The sequence below is a fragment of the Salvelinus namaycush genome, chromosome 14 (assembly GCF_016432855.1).
Source record: "Salvelinus namaycush isolate Seneca chromosome 14, SaNama_1.0, whole genome shotgun sequence".
NCBI lineage: Eukaryota > Metazoa > Chordata > Actinopteri > Salmoniformes > Salmonidae > Salvelinus > Salvelinus namaycush.
In genome coordinates, this window is record NC_052320.1 from 32,393,773 (window position 1) to 32,415,247 (window position 21,475).

The window sequence follows — 21,475 nt, forward strand, 5'->3', positions numbered from 1 at the left end:
GCACTTGAAGCTCTCGACCCACTCCACTACAGCCGTGTCAATGTGAATGGGGGCATGCTCGGCCCCCCTTTTCCTGTAGTCCACGATCAGCTCCTTTGTCTTGCTCATATTGAGGGAGAGGTTATTTTCCTGGCCCCACACTGCCAGGTCTCTGACCTCATCACTATAGGCTGTCTCATCGTTGTCGGTGATCAGGCCTACCACCGTTGTGTCGTCGGCAAACTTAATGATGGTGTTGGAGACTAGTGTGGCCACGCAGTTGTGGGTGAACAGGGAGTACTGGAGGGGATCATGGAGCAAAGAACCCTGGTGTGGCAGATGTGTTGTCTACCCTTACCACCTGGGGGCGCCCTATCAGGTAGTCCAGGATCCAGTTGCAGAGGGAGGTGTGAGCTTAGTGATGCGCTTTGAGGGCACTATGGTGTTGAACACTGAGCTGTAGTCAACAAACAGCATTCTTACGTAGGTGTTCCTTTGTCCAGGTGGGAAAGGGCTGTCAATTACCCATTGGATATTTTGACAGTATGAAGATCGTAACATTAAGTTGATTGTCTTTAGAATTCTACCTTACTGACATATCAAAGAGGGAAAAAAAGTCATATGAACAGCTATGAGAACTGTGAGTGTCCTCTGCCAGGTCCAATGGTCTGAATCAGCATCTGGGATCCAAACCACCCGTGGAATGTTTGATGTCATAGATCAACAAAGCTCTACAATGCACCCGTATTTGTAATGTCATAGACAAACAAAGATCCCCAATTAAATGTCATCCTTTTATGACATAATGCCACCTCCATCTGTCCCTCTGTCATTATTTTCCACCCCGTCCTCTTTTTATTTTTTTTACTGTTCTTTAATTTCCTCTGTATATACAGTGCCTTCAGAAATTATTCACACCCCTTGACTTTTTCCACATTATTTTGCGTTACAGCCTGAATTTAAAATTGATTAAATTGAGATTTTGTGCCAATGATCTACACACAATTTCCCACCATGTCAAAGTAGAATTACATTTTTAGAAATGTTTACAAACTAATTACATTTTTAGATTTTTTTAAAAAATTGAGTCAATTCAACCCCTTTGTTATGGCAAGCCTAAACACGTTCAGGAGTAAAAATGTGCTTAACAAGTCACATAAGTTGCAATAATAGTGGTTAATGTGGTTTTTGAATGATTACCCTATCTCTGTACCCCACACATACAATGACCTTACACAGCCTGAAGGTGTGTTTTGGGTCATTGTCCTGTTGAAAAACAAAGGATAGTCCCACTAAGCGCAAACCAGATGGTATGGCATACCGCTGCAGAATGCTGTGGTAGCCATGCTGGTTAAGTGTGCTTTGAATTCTAAATAAATTACAGACAGTGTCACCACCAAAGCACCCCAACACCATCACACCTCCTCCTTCATGCTTCACAGTGGGAACCACATATGCGGAGATCATCCGTTCACCTACTCTGCGTCTCACAAAGACACGGTGGTTGGAACCAAAAATCTCTCATTTGGATTCATCAGACCAAAAGACAGATTTCCCCTGGTCTAATGTCCATTGCTCGTGTTGTTTGGCCGAAGCAAGTCTCTTCTTCTTATTGGTGTCCTTTAGTAGTGGTTTCTTTGCAGCAATTTGATCATCTGTACAGTTGATGTTGTCGGTTATTTGAACTCTGTGAAGCCTTTATTTGGGCTGCAAGCTGAGGTACAGTTAACTCTAATGAACTTATCCTCTGCAGCAGAGGTAACTCTGGGTCTTCCTTTCATATGGCGGTCCTCATGAGAGCCAGTTTCATCATAGCACTTGATGTTTTTTGCGCCTGCAAAAAAAATTCAAAGTTCTTAATTTTCCCGATTGACTGACCTTCATATCTTAAAGTAATGTTGAACTGTCGTTTTTCTTTGCTTTTTTGAGCTGTTCTTGCCATAATATGGACTTGTTTTTTTACCAAATAGGGCTATCTTCTGTATACCACCCCTACCTTGTCACAGCACAACTGATTGGCTCAAATGCATTAAGAAGGAAAAACATTCCACAAATTAACAAGATACACCTGTCACGCTCTGGCCATAGAGAGGCTTTTATTCTCTATTTTGGTTAGGCCAGGGTGTGACTAGGGTGGGCATTCTAGTTTCTTTATTTCTATGTTTTGTATTTGGTTCTCAATCAGGGACAGCTGTCTATTGTTGTCTCTGATTGGGAATCATACTTAGGCAGCCTTTTTTCCTTTGATGTTTGTGGGTAGTTATCTTTGTTAGTGTTTTGTTTTGTTTTGTTGGTGACATTTACAATAATAAAAGATAATGTACGCTTACAACGCTGCACCTTGGTCTCCTTCCGACGACGGCTGTGACAACACCTGTCAATTGAAATGCATTCCAGGTGACTACCTCATGAAGCTGGTTGAGGGAATGCCAAGAGTGTGCAAAGCTGTCATCAAGTCAAAGGGTGGCTACTTTGAAGTATCTCAAATATAAAATATATTTTGATTTGTTTAACACTTTTTTTGGTTACGACATGATTCCATATGTGTTATTTCATAGTTTTGATGTCTTCACTATTATTCTACAATGTAGAAAATTGTAAAAAGTTAAGAAAAATCCTGGAATGAGTAGGTGCGTCCAAACTTTTGACTGGTACTGTATATACTATGCGGTGTTAGAGGAAGGCCCAAAAAATTGTCAAGTTCTCCAGTCACCCAAGTCATTCTCTCTGCTCTCTCTGCTACCGCAAGGCAAGCGATACAGAGCGCCAAGTCTAGGTCCAAGAGGCTCCTTAACAGCTTCTACCCCCAAGCCATAAAACTGCTGAACAATTAATCAAATGGCCACCCAGACTATTTACATTGACACCCCCCCCCCCCCTTTGTTTTTACACTGCTGCTAGTCGCTGTTTATTATCTATGCATAGTCACTTTAACACTACCTACATGTACAAATTACCTCAACTAACCTATACCCCCGCACCCCCTGTATATAGCCTCGTCAGTTATTTTATTTTTTACTTTAGTTTATTTAGTAAATACTTTCTTAACTCTATTTCTTGAACTGAATTTTTGGTTAAGGGCTCCTAAGTAAGCGTTTCACGGTAAGGTGTTGTATTCGGCGCATGTGACAAATGCAATTTTATTTGATTTTAATAAAAATATTCAAAAACAAGGCACTAAAGTAATAATGAAAAAAATGTGACAAAGAAATTCGATTTTGTCCTGAGTAGAAAGCATTATGTTTGGGGCAAATCCAATACAATACATCACTAAGTAAGGTTACCACTTCATATTTTCAAGCATGGTGGTGGCTGCATCATGTTATGGACATGCTCCTCATGTCATCAGCAAGAGAGTATTTTGGGGGGAATAACATTTTACGGAATAAGGCTAAACACTGGCAAAATCCTAGAGCAAATCCTGGTTCAGTCTGCTTTCCAACAGACATTGGGAGACAAATGTACATTTCAGCAGGACAATAAGCTAAAACTCAAGGCAAAATATACACTGGAGTTGCATCCCAATATGACATTGTATGTTCCTGAGTGGCCTGGTTAGTTTCGACTTAAATCGGCTTTAAAATCTATGGCAAGACATGAAAATGGTTGTCTAGCAATGTTCTACTAACAACTTGACAGAGCTTGAAGAATACAAAAAAGTGCCAATATTGTACAATCCAGGTGTCCACAGCTCTTCGTGACATACCCCTAAAGACTCGCCGCTGTAATGGCTGCCAAAGATGATTCAAGATAGTGTTTTATTTTTACAGAGTAGTTTGAGTAGATCTTTTTGCTTAGCCTATTTCTTTTATTTTCATGTTTGCCTGTGCCTGGTCGGCGGAGGTCTCACTTTAAAGACTAATGGTGCAGTAAGAATCGTGAACTTGATGCAGCTGTTCTGGCATACCGTGTCAACTAAAAACCAAATCAAGCATCTCCAAAGTGGGCTTATTTTACTGGGTTGGGCGGGGTTTTGTGTCTGATTGGTCTACTAAGTGTCAATCAAATCTGGAAACACTTTAAGTACACAACTTTTTGACTAAAATCATATGATATCGCCAAGGAAGTGTTAGGCTGATGGTTGGTGAAGATTTAAACCGAAAATGAGAGCTTTTTCCTTATTAATATTGGCCTGGATGTCCTTGCTTGTGGTTTTACCAGTGATACGTTGTAAAGAACAGCGAGAACTATCCGAAGGTAGGACAGCTCAAATAGCAACTAAACTTGCATTCCAACTTTCCATTTTAAATGTTGCTGAGTAATTAGCAATCCCGCTAGATATAAAGTTGGAGTCATGGAAGTCGCTATTCAAACGTTATTACATTGTAATTTGCATGTAACTCTCTCGGACTGATAAAAAGCAATTGCATTGCAGATACAAAGTTCCACCGGGTGTTCTCGAGAGTTCCATGCCGCTGACGTGGACTGGATCGCGTCTGATTTAATTCAGACTTGTGCCTAATGTTCTATTGAAAAAAAATACATGTCAAGAAAGATGCAATATAGGCCTACAATGCTTGATAGTATATTATGGTTTTCATCAGGGGTTGAAGTATGTTATGCGCAAGTGGCAGAGATCAGTTAACATTAGGTTACTTAATTTTAGCCTAGTCTAATATTTTTTTTCTTGTAGGAATTTTCTAGCTACTGTACACATCCTAATGTTTTTTCTCCTTCAGTTTAGCATAATGTTTACTGAGCTATAAATCAACATTGCATGTGTGCTGGAAATCTTTTTTTATTGATAGAGATTGATGGAAAGTATCACTTCACAGTTTTAAGAAAAGACTCATTAAACATACACTAATGACATACTATACAGTATGCTATCAAAAGAGAGAAGGGGGAACATTTCAATGGTCAAGTAGACACATTTATACATTCTCAGAGACCACCTCCGGATATATTATCCAATTGAGCATGGTTGGTACAGACATTTACTTCAAGTTTTATGTGATTTTACATTGCACACACACTACACGTGCCAATTCTCGCATCAATTACATACTTCTATTGTTTTTAATTTCTTTCAGGCAACCTTTTAGTTGTGACTGTTGCGACCAAAGAGACAGATGGCTTCAGGCGTTTCATGAGGTCTGCCCGGCACTTTAACTACACCATCAAGGTATGGAAAGTTCTGACAAGATAAAACGAATCCAACATTTGTGTCCAGACAATGACTGGCAACCATTCACTCTCTCCCTCTGGAAAATATCAATACCTTAGTGAGGAAACAAGCCTTTTTCAAGAAGGTATCTATCTTCTTGTTGTGGAGAATGTGGTTTGCAGTTGTTCTCTTTGGGTTTGAAGGTGCTTGGCAGAGGGGAGCCATGGAAAGGTGGGGACTATATGACCGCGCCAGGAGGGGGTCAGAAAGTGCGCCTTCTTAAAGCTGGTTTGCAGGAGATGGAGGAAGACAAGGTTGTCCTCTTCATTGACAGGTAGCCTTCAATCTGCCTTCACTCTTATCAGCATTATTGAATATATTATTGAATATATTCACACACAAAATTCAGTGTACATCAAAATTCAGCTTGCCCAACGACTGGTTCAGCACTGGTCTTACCCCACCAGACATGCCACCAGAAGTCTTTTCACAGTCCCAAGGTCCAGAACAAATTCAAGAAAACGTCCAGTATTATAAGAGCTAAAGTTTTCATGGAACTCCCTTCCATCTCATTATAGGGAAAGTGAACAGCAAACTTGGTTTCAAAAAACATATAAAGCAACACCTCACGGCACACGGCCTCTTCCCCATGTGACCTACTTGTTGTGTGTACTGACATGTATGTGTAACTGATAGATGCACACACACACACACTAAATGTTAATGTTTTTAAAAACATGTCAATTGTAAAGTATTTAGTCTGTAAGGTCTTTTTCGTTATGTGTCGGACCCCAGGAAGACTAGCTGTCGCCATTGGCGTCGGCTAATGGGGATCCCAATAAATCCCCCCCTGAACAATGAGGCTCATAAAGGTTCTCTTTTCGCTCACTCTGACCAGCTATGATGTTGTCTTCGCCTCCGGTCCCAAAGAGCTGCTGAAGAAGTTCCAGCAGACAAGACACAAGGTGGTCTTCTCCGCAGAGACCCTCATCTGGCCCGACAGACACTTGGAGGACAAGCACCCCCACTTCCGAGAGGGAAAGAGGTTCTTGGGCTCAGGGGGTATGTAAACACACTCCTCTTGATAACCTAGCAATGGAAGGGAGCCATTTTGCTAACCGTCAACAGCAAGTTGTTGTCAGTTAAACACTAATACTAACAAACACAGCTTTGCTTTTTAAACGTTGACATGCAACAGTCCAGTTAGAAGGTGTCTCAAGTCTCAGTCATTTTTATAAAAAGGAGGACATTGGGCCTAAGACATAGGAACTGGGCATGAATTCACCTGGCAGTTTATCCACTAAGGTTTGAGACTGTGAATGGCAGTTTTATAATCTTAATGTTTAAGTCAGCTGCTGAAAACCAGAGGGACCGAAGTCCAAACACGAATATGAAATCACATGAATTGGACCTCTATTACATTGACCATTTGTTTTAGAAATTCCGGTTCTACTGTTCAAACTTCTTTGTCAAATCAAATCAACTTTTATTTGTCACATGTGCCGAATACAACAGGTGTAGAACACACAAGCTCTTAACTAACAATGCAGTTTTAAGAAAAATAAGTGTTGAGTAAAAAATAGTTAAGTAAAAAATGTAAATAATTAAAGAGCAGCAGTAAGATAACATTAGCGAGGCTATATACAGGGGGTACCGGTACAGAGTCAATGTGCGGGGGCACAGGTTAGTCGAGGTAATTGAGGTAATATGTACATGTAGGTAGAGTTAAAGTGACTATCCATAGATAATAAACAGAGGAGCAACAGTGTAAAAGAGAGGGGGGAGGACAATGCAAATAGTCTGGGTAGCCATTTGATTAGCTGTTCAGGAGTCTTATGGCTTGAGGTTAGAACCCGTATCGTTCACACACGTGCTATCTTTGTCCCTAGGATTCATTGGCTATGTTCCTAACCTCAAAGAGATGGTTGCTGACTGGACAGGGGAGGACAATGACAGTGATCAACTTTTCTTCACCAAGATTTATATCAACCCAGAGAAAAGAGTAGGAATCTACCTCTATACTGATCTTGCTATGGTTCTTTAAGTGGTCTCTCTCAGAACTACCTTAGCACTTTACTATCTATGCATTTCTTCTTGGTATGAGTACTGTATGTGTATTATACTGTAACATTATATCTATGTAGTATGTTTCCTTATGCTGCTTTTGTGTTCTTAAGAAGTTATATGTTTTTTTTCTCCAGAAATCCATCAATATAACACTGGACAACAGATGCAGAATGTTTCAGAATCTTCATGGATCCCTTGGTGAGTTTTTAACAAATTGCACATCTCTTTTGGTCTTCGAGCATGTCTCGCCATTGTCTCCCACTTCACCTCTAGCCAACAAGTATACACATGTACTTCAACATTTTCGAATGAAAAGAGCACTGCACCACTGAAACCTGCTGACATCAGCTTTTAAATTCTTGATCCTCCCCCCTCCTGGGACATCAAAACGGCTGTTTCAGTTTACACTTTTTCCCGTTCTGTAAAGAGATGCTTGGAGAAGAAAAGAGGAAAGTGTGACCTCCCTCTGGTTTCACTTCCTGTCTGTGTTAGTCGTGATTGGCTGACTGAGGCTTTGATGAAGGTGTATGGGTGTGATGCAGGTTGTCATATCCTTAGGCTTTCTGGTTCAGCCGACAGACTGCTTTGAGCCTTTCTTCTCTCTCTTTTACTCTCTTTCTCGCTCCTCCTCTCCCCCCCTCTCTTTTTCCTGTATGCCGCTGGCTGAGCTTGCGTTAGGAATTTATGAGTTTGTTGTGAGAGAGGGATGTGTCTGAGCTCACGTAGACCAGAGAGGGAAGGGGGAGGGGTCGGGCACAGCTCCTCCATGCTTTTTCCAGATGCTCCCAAAGCACAGGGCTGGATGTGTATAAACTTTTTAAGCAGCTGTAGTTAGGTGGGCGTGCTGAGTAAACGCTACATCCTACCAACTCTACAGCAACGGCTTCCTGTTAATAGCTATAGACTTCCCTATATTAGTCGGCTTCTTGAGAGGGACAGCAAGATCATGCTTGTTTGTGTTCATGTCTTAAAACCTACTTGAGGTGAAAAGGAGAGAGCCAAAATTGTCACAGCATCATTGTAGAACCCAGCCTCCCAGAGAGAGACATGCATTCATTCGCAAAATGTAGTGAGTGGTGACGTCACCGGTGGTTTGCCGGTTTCAACTGCAACACCCCGCAGTTGCTAAATGTTTCTTTGGTGCAGGTCAGATTTGATTTTTTTGTTGTTGTATTTTTAACCTTCATTTAAACAGGTAAATTACATTGAGACCTAGGTGTTGTTTATAAGTGAGCCCTGAACACATTAAATACAGAGTTTGTTAGTTTTGTAACAAAATCTGTTGAATTACTGTGTAGTGGAATCCATCTCCAATACATGATGTCCTGGGTGTATTGTATGTTTCAGTACTGTGGATTGATTAGCCACTGACTAGCATTCAGTGGCATGCTTCAAGTCTCTCTTGGAAGACCCGTGGCCGGCCAACAATTGGCAGGCTTTACTGACTTTATTGTCTCCATGTGGAAAATTTGTTGCAGTGTCATGTACACGGTTAATTTTTTAAATTTAACCTTTATTTACCCAGGTAGGCCAGTTGAGAACAAGTTCTCAATTACAACTGTGACCTGGCCAAGATAAAGCAAAGCAGTGTGACAAAAACAACAACACAGAGCTATACATGGGATAAACAAAAGTACAGTCAATAACACAATCGAAAAAATCTATGTACAGTGTGTGTGTAAATGTAGTAAGATTAGGGAGGTAAGGCAATAAATAGGCCATAGTGGCGAAGTAATTACAATTTAGCATTAACACTGGAGTGATAGATGTGCAGATGATGATGTGCAAGTAGAGATACTGGGGTGCAAAAGAGCATAAAAATAAAAATAACAATATGGGGATGAGGTAGTTGGGTGGGGTATTTACAGATGGGCTGTGTACAGGTACAGTGATCGGTAAGCTGCTCTGACAGCTGATGCTTAATGTTAGAGAGGGAGATATAAGTCTCCAGCTTCAGGGATTTTTGCAATTCGTTCCAGTTGTTTTGTCGCAGGACTGGTACTGATGTTACGGTTTGTGTGTTTGCGTACAGATGAGGTGGTGTTGAAGTTTGAGGACGGGCAAGTGCGGGCCAGAAACGTGTTGTATGATACATTACCCGTCGTTGTTCATGGCAACGGGCCCACCAAGGTAACCTTCCAAACTTTTGACCCTTTGACCCCTATTGACCATTGAAATGCTATTGACCATTGAAATTCAGACACAATAAATAGAATGTAAATGTAAGACCAAAAAATCATCCAAATATTTGGACTAAAGTAGGTAAGCAACAGTATCAGGAAGTGGTAAAAATAAAATAAATGTTTTTTGTTTTAGCTCCAGATCAACTACTTGAGCAACTACATCCCCACAGTGTGGACGTTTGAGATGGGTTGCAGTGTGTGTCTTGAGGACCTGCGGCCACTCTCAGGACTCAAGGTAGGTTGCCTGTCTGTTTATGTAAAGTATTCTGGTAATACACTCTTAGGGCGTATTCTCATTGAAGAGAGTTGTAGCAGAGGTATCGTGATGAAATTTCAATTTACCTAATATGTACATAAACTTTTCAATTGACATGAGCAACGGCATTTCATGTGCCTAGAGAACGTTCTGGGGATTGGCGATGGACATTCTTGCTTCGCAGCTTAAATTTACCGTAAATATCCCAGTATAGCCACCAGCCAGTAAGCATCCTTTTAACAAACTATCCAACTATGTAAGCAACTTCATCTTAACCAACTTTTCATCTTAAGCATATTACACTCTTATATAATGCAACAATTCACAACCACGTGCAGAGTATTAAAGGGTTTATTTTCTTGTCTGTACACTCATTACATTTCAGGTAAAAAAAAAGTCTTAAATATAAGGAACACATTTCAGCTGTTGCATTGCTCTGCCATTTAGATTTTTACTGTAGGAGCATTTAGCTTGAAGAGACCATTCTGTTGACATCTGACTGCTCAGATAGGGGTGACTTTCGAGCAAGGCTCGCCTGCGACCTCCGTAGCAGAAGTGACAAGTTTACATTACACTAAAAGGTCTAGCCGAGGTTATTTTCTCGAAACCTCTGTATCTCTCGTAGTGAGAATACACACTTAAGATGGATTGTAATACACCTGCGTCGGAAACGACACACACGGCCGACACGCAATTTATACCGGTGCGATTAATGGTCACCTGTGGTGTGTGCCAATGTCGCTTGATTGCAGGTTGGGTGACAAGATTCTCTGGGGGAATTGGTTGAAAAGGCATTTGATTTTTATATGCAAGGTTTTCAAGTCGACTGCAATGTACATGACAATGACATTACATGATTATTTTTAATATGAGGTCTGTTTGTCTGTACAGGAGAGCGAATACCCACGGGTGGTTATTGGAATCTTCATCCAGCAGCCCACCCCCTTTGTCAGTGTGTTCTTTGAGAGCTTGCTCAAACTGGAATACCCAAAACACCGACTCAAACTCTTCATCTACAACCAGGTGAGAGAAACACATTTTATTACATAATACCATCGATCTAACATTTAAAGGGATACTTTGGGGTTTTGTCAATGGAGCCTTTTATCTACTCCCCCCCCCAGAGTCAGGTGAACCCATGGATACCATTTTGATGTCTCTGCATCCAGTATGAAGGAAGTTACAGGTAGTTTAGCGATTGTTAGCGCAGCTAGCTGTTACCTTAGACTTCTAGTCATGGCGCTATCGCTAGTTAGCAACTTCCTTCAAACTGCACGCAGAGATATAACAATTGTATCCACGAGGTCATCAGGCTCTGGGGAAGTAGATCATTGTAAGTAGATACAAGTATCCCTTTAATAAATGTGTATAATTAAATATTTTCCCTTTTGATTTGATTAACCGTTTGGTGCTTGTATGAATGGAACACAGTGTTAGTTACACCCAGTTATCTCTTGTGCATTTCTCCCTCCGAATTGTTGCCAATCCACACGTGCTCACATGCCTCTGTGTATAGTATAACGATGACGAGGAATGTGTCGGATCTGTGCAAGTACCAGTCAAGGGTCAACCGACTTAACTTCAGGGTCCGTGCATGAGATATGTTGACATGAATCAAAGTTGTATTACAACACTTGAAATTTGTTGTTGTTAAAAGTTGATGCTTTCATAAGTTATATTCTTCCAGAATTAATGGTAATATATCAAGAATTGAAGTAGAGAGGAGATTCAGCAACTCTTAGTGGACAATGGCAGTTTGGGAAAACCCTGAAAAAGGCCAAAAGCTGGAACGCGTTGGTTTTACTTTCATTAAAAAAATAAGTGTTTTTATTCACTTCCAATTTCCATCAAGAGTTGCTGAATCTCTACTTCAGTTTTGCTCCTCAATTCATAAAACCTTGGTTGGAGAGCGAGGTAGCGTCAGTATTCCCAGTGCTCCCTTCCATATTTATCAAGAATTGAAATTACAGATTTCATTGAACAGATTCCCATATCCCACATTGTAGCTCAATGATAAGCACAAAAGGATTTGTTTAATTTCAACCTCAAACATCTGGTGGGCTCTAATGCTCTCATTGTAACTCTTTATTTTTCCTATGTGTGAATGTGACTAAGACTGTTACAGAAGCACAACAACTCTTGTCTTTGCTACTGTCCCACAATGTCCTCTTACAGGAGCAGCACCACAAGGTAGAGGTCAGCTCTTTTCTGAAGGACCATGAGAAAGAGTACCAGGATGTAAAGGTCATTGGGCCTGAGGAGAACATGGACAGGGTGGCTTCCCGCAACCTCGGCCTGTGAGTTCACCTTGGCTTTCTCTCTCACACTAGCTTTGGATGCGCACATACAACCTAGCTTGACATCATTCCCAAGTTTTTCAAAGATGTTCAGCATGTGACCTGGGGTAATTTACTGATTAGGGCCGCTGCCTTCAGCGCATACATGCACTGTATCAATCTGGGTTGAAAAATACTGCCCCATAAATGTGTGTTTACTATGTTTCCTATTTTCTGGTTCCCAGTGATATGTGCAGACAGGACAAGGACTGCGAGTATTTCTTCAGCATGGATATCGAAGTGGTTCTGAAGAACAAGGACACCCTAAAGATTCTCATCGAGCAAAATGAGTAAGCAGCAATAAAATGAGCCTGTCGATTATGCCTGACCAGATTCCCGATCTTTGATGACGCATGCTATAAATGCTCTCCTAAAAATACTGGACACACGTGTATTTGGGTGGATACACTTTCGAAGCTCAGCTGGTTTTCAGTGGGACGTGATTAATCATCCCCTGTCACCCTTCAGGCCTATAATTGCACCCATGATAACCCGAGAAGGCCGCCTATGGACCAACTTCTGGGGAGCACTCAGTGCTGATGGTTACTACGCTAGGTCGGAGGACTATGTGGACATTGTGCAAGGACGCAGAGTGTAAGTTACACATTATTTCCCATAACTGAGGCAGAAATGCTTGTTTCCTGCTTTCCATGCCAGCACCATAGTCTTGTTTTAGAGAGCGCTTTCAGCACAATGTATGGGAAGCCTGTTCTAAATATCGTTTCTTGTCACTACAGTGGTGTGTGGAATGTCCCCTACCTGACCAAGGTGTACCTGGTGAAGGCCAGCCTCCTTCATGAGGAGCTCTCTGACTACGACCTCTTCAGCTCGGGCACCCTGGACCTCGACATGGCCTTCTGTCACAACGCCAGAAACAAAGTCAGTGTTGGAAAGCTTTGATTGATTGATTGGTCAAATGCTCCATTTCATTTTGGGTATAAAAAATACATGACAGGCCTCCAAGTGGTGCAGTGGTCTAAGGCACTGCATCGCAGTGCTAGCTGTGCCACTAGAGATTCTGGGTTCCAATCCAGGCTCTGTCGCAGCCGGCCGCGACCGGGAGACCAATGAGGCGGTGCACAATTGGCCCAGCGTCGTCCGGGTTAGGGGAGTGTTTGGCCGGCAGGGATGTCCTTGTCCCATCGCGCACTAGCGACTCCTGTTGCAGACCGGGCGCAGTGCACACTGACACAGTGTTTCCTCCGACACATTGGTGCGGCTGGCTTCCGGGTTAAGTGGGCATTGTCAAGAAGCAGTGCGGCTTGGTTGGGTTTCAGAGGACGCACGGCTCTCGACCTTTGCCTCACCCGAGTCCATACGGGAGTTGCAGCGATGAGACAAGACTGTAACTACCAATTGGATACCACGAAATTGGGCAGAAAAAGGGGTAAAATAAAAATATAAAACAAAAAATGTAAGAATACTTTACTGTCCATTATCTTGCAGAGAACTTAAATGTGTCTTTATGCTCACAACATAAAGCAATGGGTCAGCCGCAGTGCAGCACCCCTTGGAGAAATTGTAGGAATTAAGTGCCTTGCTCAAGGGCGCACCGGCAGGCAATGGCATGTAGGATTCCATCGGAATTTATTCTGAAGTCTCGTCTTGCTCTCAGTCCTTCAGTGTCCAGTATCAGTCACGGGTGCTTAGGTTTCAAAAGATAGCAGAACTTTGATTAGAAGTGAGACACCCAAACAGTGTCGAACCCTTAGAAGTCCCCAAACTTAGGCCAGGTATCAAATATTTTAAAGTTATAGCTTCAAACTATATTATTTAAAAAAAAGTTAACGCCCTTTGCTTCAATTTCTCAGGGAGTCTTCATGTATGTTACGAATATGCACACCTTTGGTCGGATGCTGTCGACAGAAAACTACCAGATGAGCCATCTCCACAACGATCTATGGCAGATCTTCGAAAACCCTAAGGTGAGAATTGGGTTGTCAAGTAGTCATTGGGGGAAAAAACAAAGGCTCCTCTAGACTCAATTCAGGCCTAGACAGCATCATGTACCTCACAACTTTTAATGAGTTTGTTTGAAGACTAATTGCAGCACTCAGCTGGAGAAGAGCTTATTGCATGTCATTACATGCAAGTGTATGTTCTGCAGTGCTTTGCAACAGTAAGAATGCCATTGTCTTTTATATAAATCTGCTTATGTGGACACTTTGTTTAACACATCTGTTCATGTGTTAACTTGTCTAATCACAATAAATATAGTAATGCATCTCTACACTGAGTATACCAAACATTAGGAGCACCTTCCTAATATTTTGTTGCACCCCCTTTTGCCCTCAGAACAGCCCCAATTTGTTGAGGCATGGACTCTACAAGGTGTCGAAAGTGTTCTACAGGGATGCTGGCCCATGCTGACTCCAGTCTGATCGCCTTGAGATGGAAGCTGTTTTTCAGTCTCTCTGTCCCAGCTTTGATGCACCTGTACTGACCTCGCCTTCTGGATGATAGTGGGGTGAACAGGCAGTGGCTCGGGTGGTTGATGTCCTTGATTATCTTTTTGGCCTTCCTGTGACATTGGGTGCTGTAGGTGTCCTGGAGGGTAGGTAGTTTGCCCCCGGTGATGCATTGGGCAGACCGCACTACCCTCTGCAGTTGCCGTACATGGAGGTGATACAGCCCGACAAGATGCTCTTAATTGTGCATCTGTAAAAGTTTGAGGGTTTTAGTGGCCAAGCCAACCTTCTTCACCACACTGTTTGTGTGGGTGGACCATTTCAAATCATCAGGGATGTGTACGCCGAGGAACTCGACACTTTCCACCTTCTCCACTGCGGTCCCGTCAATGTGGATAGGGGGGGTACTTCCTCTGCTGTTTCCTGAAGTCCACGATCAGCTCCTTTGTTTTGTTGACATTGAGTAAGAGGTTATTTTCGTGGCACCACTCTCCCAGGGCCCTCACCTCCTCCCTGTAGGCTGTCTCGTCATTGTTGGTAATCAGGCCTACTACTGTTGCGTCTTCTGCAAACTTGATGATTGAGTTGGAGGCGTGTGTGGCCCGTGGTTGTGGGTGAACAGGGAGTACAGGAGGGGGCTGAGCACGCACCCTTCTGGGGCCCCTGTGTTGAGGATCAGCGTAGTGGAGATGTTGTTTCCTACCTTCACCACTTGGGGGCGGCCCGTCAGGAAGTCCAGGACCCAGTTGCACAGGGCGGGGTTCAGACCCATGGACCTGAGCTTAATGATGAGCTTGGAGGGTACTATGGTGTTGAATGCTGGGATAGGGTGAGATTGAATATGTCTGTAAACATTCCAGCCAGCTGGTCTGCACATGCTCTGATGACGTGGCTAGGGATGCCGTCTGGGCCGGCAGCCTTGCGAGGATTAACACGCTTAAATGTCTTACTCACGTCGACCACGGAGGATAGCCCACAGTCCTTGGTAGCGGGCCACGTCGGTGGCAATGTTTTATCCTCAAAGCCGTCGGTGTCCGCTACGTGGCTGGTTTTCCCTTTGTAGTCTGTGATTGGAGACCCTGCCACATGTGTCTCGTGTCTGAGCCGTTGAATTGCGACTCCATTTCGTCTCTGTACTGACGTTTTGCCTGTGATTGCCTTACGGAGGGAATAACTACACTGTTTGTATTCGGCCATATTCCCAGTCACCTTGCCATGGTTAAATGCGGTGGTTTGCGCTTTCAGTTTAGCTTTCACCTGGATTCAGCTGGTCAGTCCGTGTCATGGAAAGAGCAGGTGTTCTTAATGTTTTGTACACTCACTGTATATTCTTCATTTTCCTCAGGATTGGGAGGAGCGTTACATCCATGAGAACTACACAAAGATAATGAGAGACAAACTGATTGAAACAGTGAGTACTTGTTTTTCTATCAAAGTATAATATTTCAATGCTCACTCAAGATCACTGACATTGCCTATTGCTACATATAAAATGATTATGATAATGGCTAATAAAGGTGATAACCGAAGTTTATTAATATATACCATGTAGCAGACCCTTTTATCCTAAGCGACTTACAAATCATGTGTGCATACATTTTACGTACGGGTGGCCTCAGAAATCGAACCCACTATTTCAAGTGTCATGCTCTACCAACTTAGCTACAGAAGACTATTTCCGGGTGGTCAAAGTCCAGTTGGCTACAAATGAAGACCACAATCTGCATGCTCAAAAATATTTCTAGAATTTACTGTTTATGGAGAGAGTAGAAATTCCATGCCTATCTGCTACTCTTTGAAAATGCAAGGTCACTCAATTGTACTTTTTTTTTTTTCCTTCCAGCCTTGCCCTGATGTATACTGGTTCCCGCTATTCTCTGATATCGGATGTGACCACATTGTTCAAGAAATGGAAAACTTTGGACAGTGGTCAGGTGGCCGAAATACGGTATGTATTTATACTCCTAAACCAATGTAGCCTACAATATTATCTTACCTAACAAACCTGTAAATGTAGTAACTTGAGCATTGTATCATGTTTTTATATTTTCTTATTTACTGAAGGACACAAGGATCCAGGGCGGCTATGAGAATGTCCCCACCATTGATATCCACATGACTCAAATCAATTATGAGAAAGAGTGGCAGAAGCTTCTGTTGGATTACATAGCCCCAATCACAGAGACAATGTATCCTGGATACTACACCAAGGTATGGTTTTAAAAAACACATTTGTACTCATTTTAGATGGATTTATGCACAGCTCAACAGAAATTCATATTTTCATTACTCTACACATTTTTCATGGATTTTAACTCCTGAATTATATCATTAGAATGTGAAGAACAATAGAGAAAATGCATAAATGATCAGTAAAGTTTTATTTTACAATCCACGTTCAGCTGGTGGGTTGTTTGTGTGGTTATAATGGTACATCGTGGTTCTTGCTTTAGTAAGTCCCACAAAATGTAAATATTTCTGCAAATTTGTGCACCATTCTGTTACCTATCGCCACCTTGTGGCCTGATATCTGTTGATTTAGCCAAGTAGAGTTATGTTTGTTTATCTAAATATGTTTAAATGCACATCTCTCCTGTTATTTGATTAACTTTTGAATATTACTTTGTTCACAGGTTAACAATATTAATATTCTTATTTATGTTTTCAAAATGTAGAATTATACGGTATGCTGCTGATTTACAGTAGAATAGTCTACATTTATACAATTCATCATTCATTTAATTCAAATGCAACAGACGTGTTTAGTTATATTGCAAATATTTTTTTGGAATAGAATCTTATTTATAGAACGGGGTCCCTCTGTGCTACCATGTTGACCCTGACATGCGTCTCTTCTCTTATCAGTGTATCTCTTACCTCAACTTCGTAGTGAGGTACAAACCTGACGAGCAGCCCCTGCTCACCCCTCACCACGATGCATCTACTTTCACTATTAATGTAGCTCTCAACAGCAAAGAAATTGACTATCAGGTAAATGGGTATTAGGTGTCCAGTCTAGTAAGACACACTAAACTGGCAGGTAACCTAGACAAATACCCCTTAAGCCCTTGTTTTAGGACAGGATGCAGGTGTTCTGTCCTCTTTCCTGTCTCTTCTCTGGGAATGTATGCTGGAATTGGAACTCGCTCTTTCTTTTTCTTAGCTGAGGTTTCAACCAGGAGGTCAAGGGGCACGCGGCCTGTCCCGGCAGCCCTCCCGGCTCGTTTGTGAATGCTGCATGACTCTTTGCATCACTCTGGTATTTTCTGTCTGTCTCTCTCTTTGCAGGCTCAGTTTGACTTGGCGTTTGTAGTTAGATATAAGCCAGACGAGCAGCCCTTTTTAAGGCCACACCATGACGCGTCCACATTTACTATAAATATTGCACTCAATCAAAAAGTGCTTGATTACCAGGTGAGTGTGTTTGTGATGATTTACACATTGACTTGGGGAGGTGGCCTCTAAAGACTGGGTTGGACCAACTTTGACATGTGAACACTTGTAGGGCTACCCCCATGGTAATTGTAACACTTCTGGATGTGCCCTGATTTGTTATACCCTCAGTCACCTCTGTAATTCAAACCCTGCATTCCACTATTATTAACATCTATTCAAATTGGTTAGGATAACCCGACTACTGTATACAGTCATTTAGTGTGAAATTGGAACAGAAAGATCAGTGAAGTTGTGTATTTTCCTGAAATGTTGCAATCAAGTTTGCCAGTCAACTATTTTCAAGTAGGAATGCAAGTGTATGTATGTACAGTATGTCTTCTGAAATGTTCTAAGCATGCAGACCATTAGTTGCTTTGTATGTTTTCATCACTGTTTGTTTCTATGAATACAATTATTCCAGGCTGAGTTTCCCAAAAACATCATCATCTTTAGCATTAAGATACTCGTTCCTCCATTGCCCACCAATGGATTTAAGATCTTATTGCTAAAGATGGTCTTTATGTTTTTTGGGAAACTCAGCCCAGATTGTTTTCATCAGAATCATTTTGGTGACGCTCATTCTTTCTCCTTTGCACGTAAAAAAACGACCAACATTTGAAAGGCTTTTGAAGATGTGTTGTATTGCATCCGTGTCATTACCCTGCATCTTTCGAACTTGGACTAGAATAGGTGCATAATCTGGTTTGTTTTGAGAAGAAAGTGCTTTCCGCACAGTTACTGTTTCTCCACTGTTCACAATGTGTTATTCGCACATAGTTACAGTGGGGCAAAAAAGTATTTAGTCAGCCACCAATTGTGCAAGTTCTCCCACAAGATGAGAGAGGCCTGTAATTTTCATCATAGGTACACTTCAACTATGACAGACAAAATGAGGAAAAAAAATCCAGAAAATCACATTGTAGGATTTTTTATGAATTTATTTGCAAATTATGGTTGAAAATAAGTATTTGGTCAATAACAAAAGTTTATCTCAATACTTTGTTATATACCCGTTGTTGGCAATGACAGAGGTCAAACGTTTTCTGTAAGTCTTCACAAGGTTTTCACACACTGTTGCTGGTATTTTGGCCCATTCCTCCATGCAGATCTCCTCTAGAGCAGTGATGTTTTGGGGCTGTTGCTGGGCAACATGGACTTTCAACTCCCTCCAAAGATTTTCTATGGGGTTGAGATCTGGAGACTGGCTAGGCCACTCCAGGACCTTGAAATGCTTCTTACGAAGCCACTCCTTCGTTGCCCGGGCAGTGTGTTTGGGATCATTGTCATGCTGAAAGACCCAGCCACGTTTCATCTTCAATGCCCTTGCTGATGGTAGGCTTTGTTACTTTGGTCCCAGCTCTCTGCAGGTCATTCACTAGGTCCCCCCGTGTGGTTCTGGGATTTTTGCTCACTGTTCTTGTGATCATTTTGACCCCACGGGGTGAGATCTTGCGTGGAGCCCCAGATCGAGGGAGATTATCAGTGGTCTTGTATGTCTTCCATTTCCTAATAATTGCTCCCACAGTTGATTTCTTCAAACCAAGCTGCTTACCTATTGCAGATTCAGTCTTCCCAGCCTGGTGCAGGTCTACAATTTTGTTTCTGGTGTCCTTTGACAGCTCTTTGGTCTTGGCCATAGTGGAGTTTGGAGTGTGACTATTTGAGGTTGCGGACAGGTGTCTTTTATACTGATAACAAGTTCAAACAGGTGCCATTAATACAGGTAACGAGTGGAGGACAGAGGAGCCTCTTAAAGAAGAAGTTACAGGTCTGTGAGAGCCAGAAATCTTGCTTGTTTGTAGGTGACCAAATACTTATTTTCCACCATAATTTGCAAATAAATTCATTAAAAATCCTACAATGTGATTTTCTGTATTTTTTTTCTCATTTTGTCTGTCATAGTTGAAGTGTACCTATGATGAAAATTACAGGCCTCTCTCATCTTTTTAAGTGGGAGAACTTGCACAATTGGTGGCTGACTAAATACTTTTTTGCCTCACTGTATGTACCTATGATGAAAGCCTTCAGTGTTCTCCTGTGCAGTATGACCTTGAGTCCTAGACAAGTTGACATTTCTCTATGTATTGAATGTGAAGTATGTGTGAATCTCCTGACTGGATATACCTTTCCTGACTTCATCTCTCTGTTTGCTTTCCCATTGAAGGGTGGGGGATGCAGGTTCATACGGTATAACTGCTCCGTCGAGGCACCCCGCAAAGGCTGGGCCCTCATGCACCCTGGACGGCTCACCCACTATCACGAGGGCCTGCGAACCACTGCAGGCACTCGATACATCGCAGTGTCATTTGTGGACCCCTGAGTGCCAATGGCAATGTGCTGCCACTTCCAGGTGTCAGCTTTTGTTTCTATGGTGCCTTTACTGAACTTTTGTTAATTCAGGAAAACTCCATTAGCCAAATCCAAGTGGGCGTTGCGGGAGACCTTTTCTCTTGAAACCCCTTTCCACTGAAAGTCATTTGAAACTTTTGTGAGACAAATGTACTGTTTTAGTATTATTTTAACTGTCAAAATAACTTGTTTTGTTGAATCAAGACACTCCTACATACAGTATGAGGCAATAAGAATAACTTTATTTGTAAAGTGCCCTTCATTTCCAAATACACTCCTAATACAGTATGCAATGCACCATGGTCTAGGAGATTATTAAAACATCTGTCCTATTTATTATTTTGATATTTGTATTAAAGGAATTTATTCCAAAGATTCCATGTGGCTTTTCGAATGTGTAATATCTAAAGAACACAGCTCATAACACATTCTCAGTCCCCTTGTCATTTTCATGTTGAAAACAAGTCCATGTTCAGCACCCAAACATTGTAGATGCAATGAATAGAGCCGACGTGAGTCCTTATTCTACATGTCAGACAGGCATGTTTGTTCTACATTGCCTATTTCTATCAGAATGTTCCAAAACGTTGCATCATACTGAAAGCGCACCAGAACATATACTGTATGTTTCTCTTAAATAACTATACATTTTTTACATTCCATGACAAGTAATCGTTGAGGACAAAGTTTGACTGAATTGATCTGATGCTGCCTGGGCATACTCTGAAAAATGTTGTAAACGCTAGTAGAGATAGTTGTGAAAATTTATATTTTGGTCATTTGTCAATAAAACACTGAACCAAACTGTGATTCCATTGTGCAACCAATATTTTGAGTAGTTGGTACTGTATCAAAAGCCAAAATACCGTTTTTATTATGGCCCTAACAAAGAGGAATGACACAATAACAGAATGGACTGTTCAGTCAGAGGTTATTCCAATGACATGTCCTAAATAAACGTATATTCATTGATTGGTCCCAACATAGTGTATACAATACCTGCTTCTCCACAAATCTCATGGTCAAATGCCTTTACTTTGATGAATATTTAGACAGCAGCTGCTGTTTAGGCTGGGGAAGGGTGAAGTTGCCCCTAGGCTTAGATTCTGATCTTGGGACAGTTTAGCATTTTCGCCACTAATGGTTAAGGTTTGGATTGGGGGAGGGGAAAATAATCCTAGATCTGTATCTTGGGGAAACCGCTTTTAGGCTGTGACTTTTCAACTGATGTGTTGTCGTTATAGTGATTACAGTTTGTTTATTGATTAATCTATTTCCATACATATTTTTGATAATATTTATTGATAGATCTTACTACCGGTAGTTAATTATTTTAATTTTTACTCTAAAGCCAC

General features: G+C 41.7%; 1 protein-coding gene across 1 annotated transcript; it reads left to right on the forward strand.

Annotated features, from left to right (window-relative positions):
* The first annotated feature begins 4,010 nt into the window (after window positions 1–4,010).
* On the forward strand, window positions 4,011–20,930 carry plod1a (procollagen-lysine, 2-oxoglutarate 5-dioxygenase 1a). Its single transcript, XM_039008427.1, has 19 exons — window positions 4,011–4,176; window positions 5,013–5,104; window positions 5,290–5,420; window positions 5,985–6,148; window positions 6,976–7,088; window positions 7,288–7,351; window positions 9,186–9,283; window positions 9,470–9,571; window positions 10,484–10,615; window positions 11,768–11,889; window positions 12,114–12,218; window positions 12,397–12,522; window positions 12,666–12,807; window positions 13,740–13,853; window positions 15,682–15,747; window positions 16,180–16,284; window positions 16,401–16,547; window positions 17,625–17,750; window positions 19,936–20,930. The coding sequence occupies exons 1-19, from the start codon at window positions 4,083–4,085 to the stop codon at window positions 20,089–20,091; spliced, it is 2,199 nt and encodes a 732-aa protein (XP_038864355.1). The 5' UTR covers window positions 4,011–4,082; the 3' UTR covers window positions 20,092–20,930.
* Window positions 20,931–21,475: the final 545 nt, after the last annotated feature.

What these genes read in the sequence shown, in the direction of transcription:
- plod1a (XM_039008427.1), top strand. Translation starts at nt 4,083, where the DNA reads ATGAGAGCTTTTTCCTTATTAATATTGGCCTGGATGTCCTTGCTTGTG. An exon ending in GGCCACTCTCAGGACTCAAG is followed by an intron (nt 9,572 to 10,483) that starts GTAGGTTGCCTG and finishes TTGTCTGTACAG; the next exon opens with GAGAGCGAATACCCACGGGT. An exon ending in ATCCTGGATACTACACCAAG is followed by an intron (nt 16,548 to 17,624) that starts GTATGGTTTTAA and finishes CTCTCTTTGCAG; the next exon opens with GCTCAGTTTGACTTGGCGTT.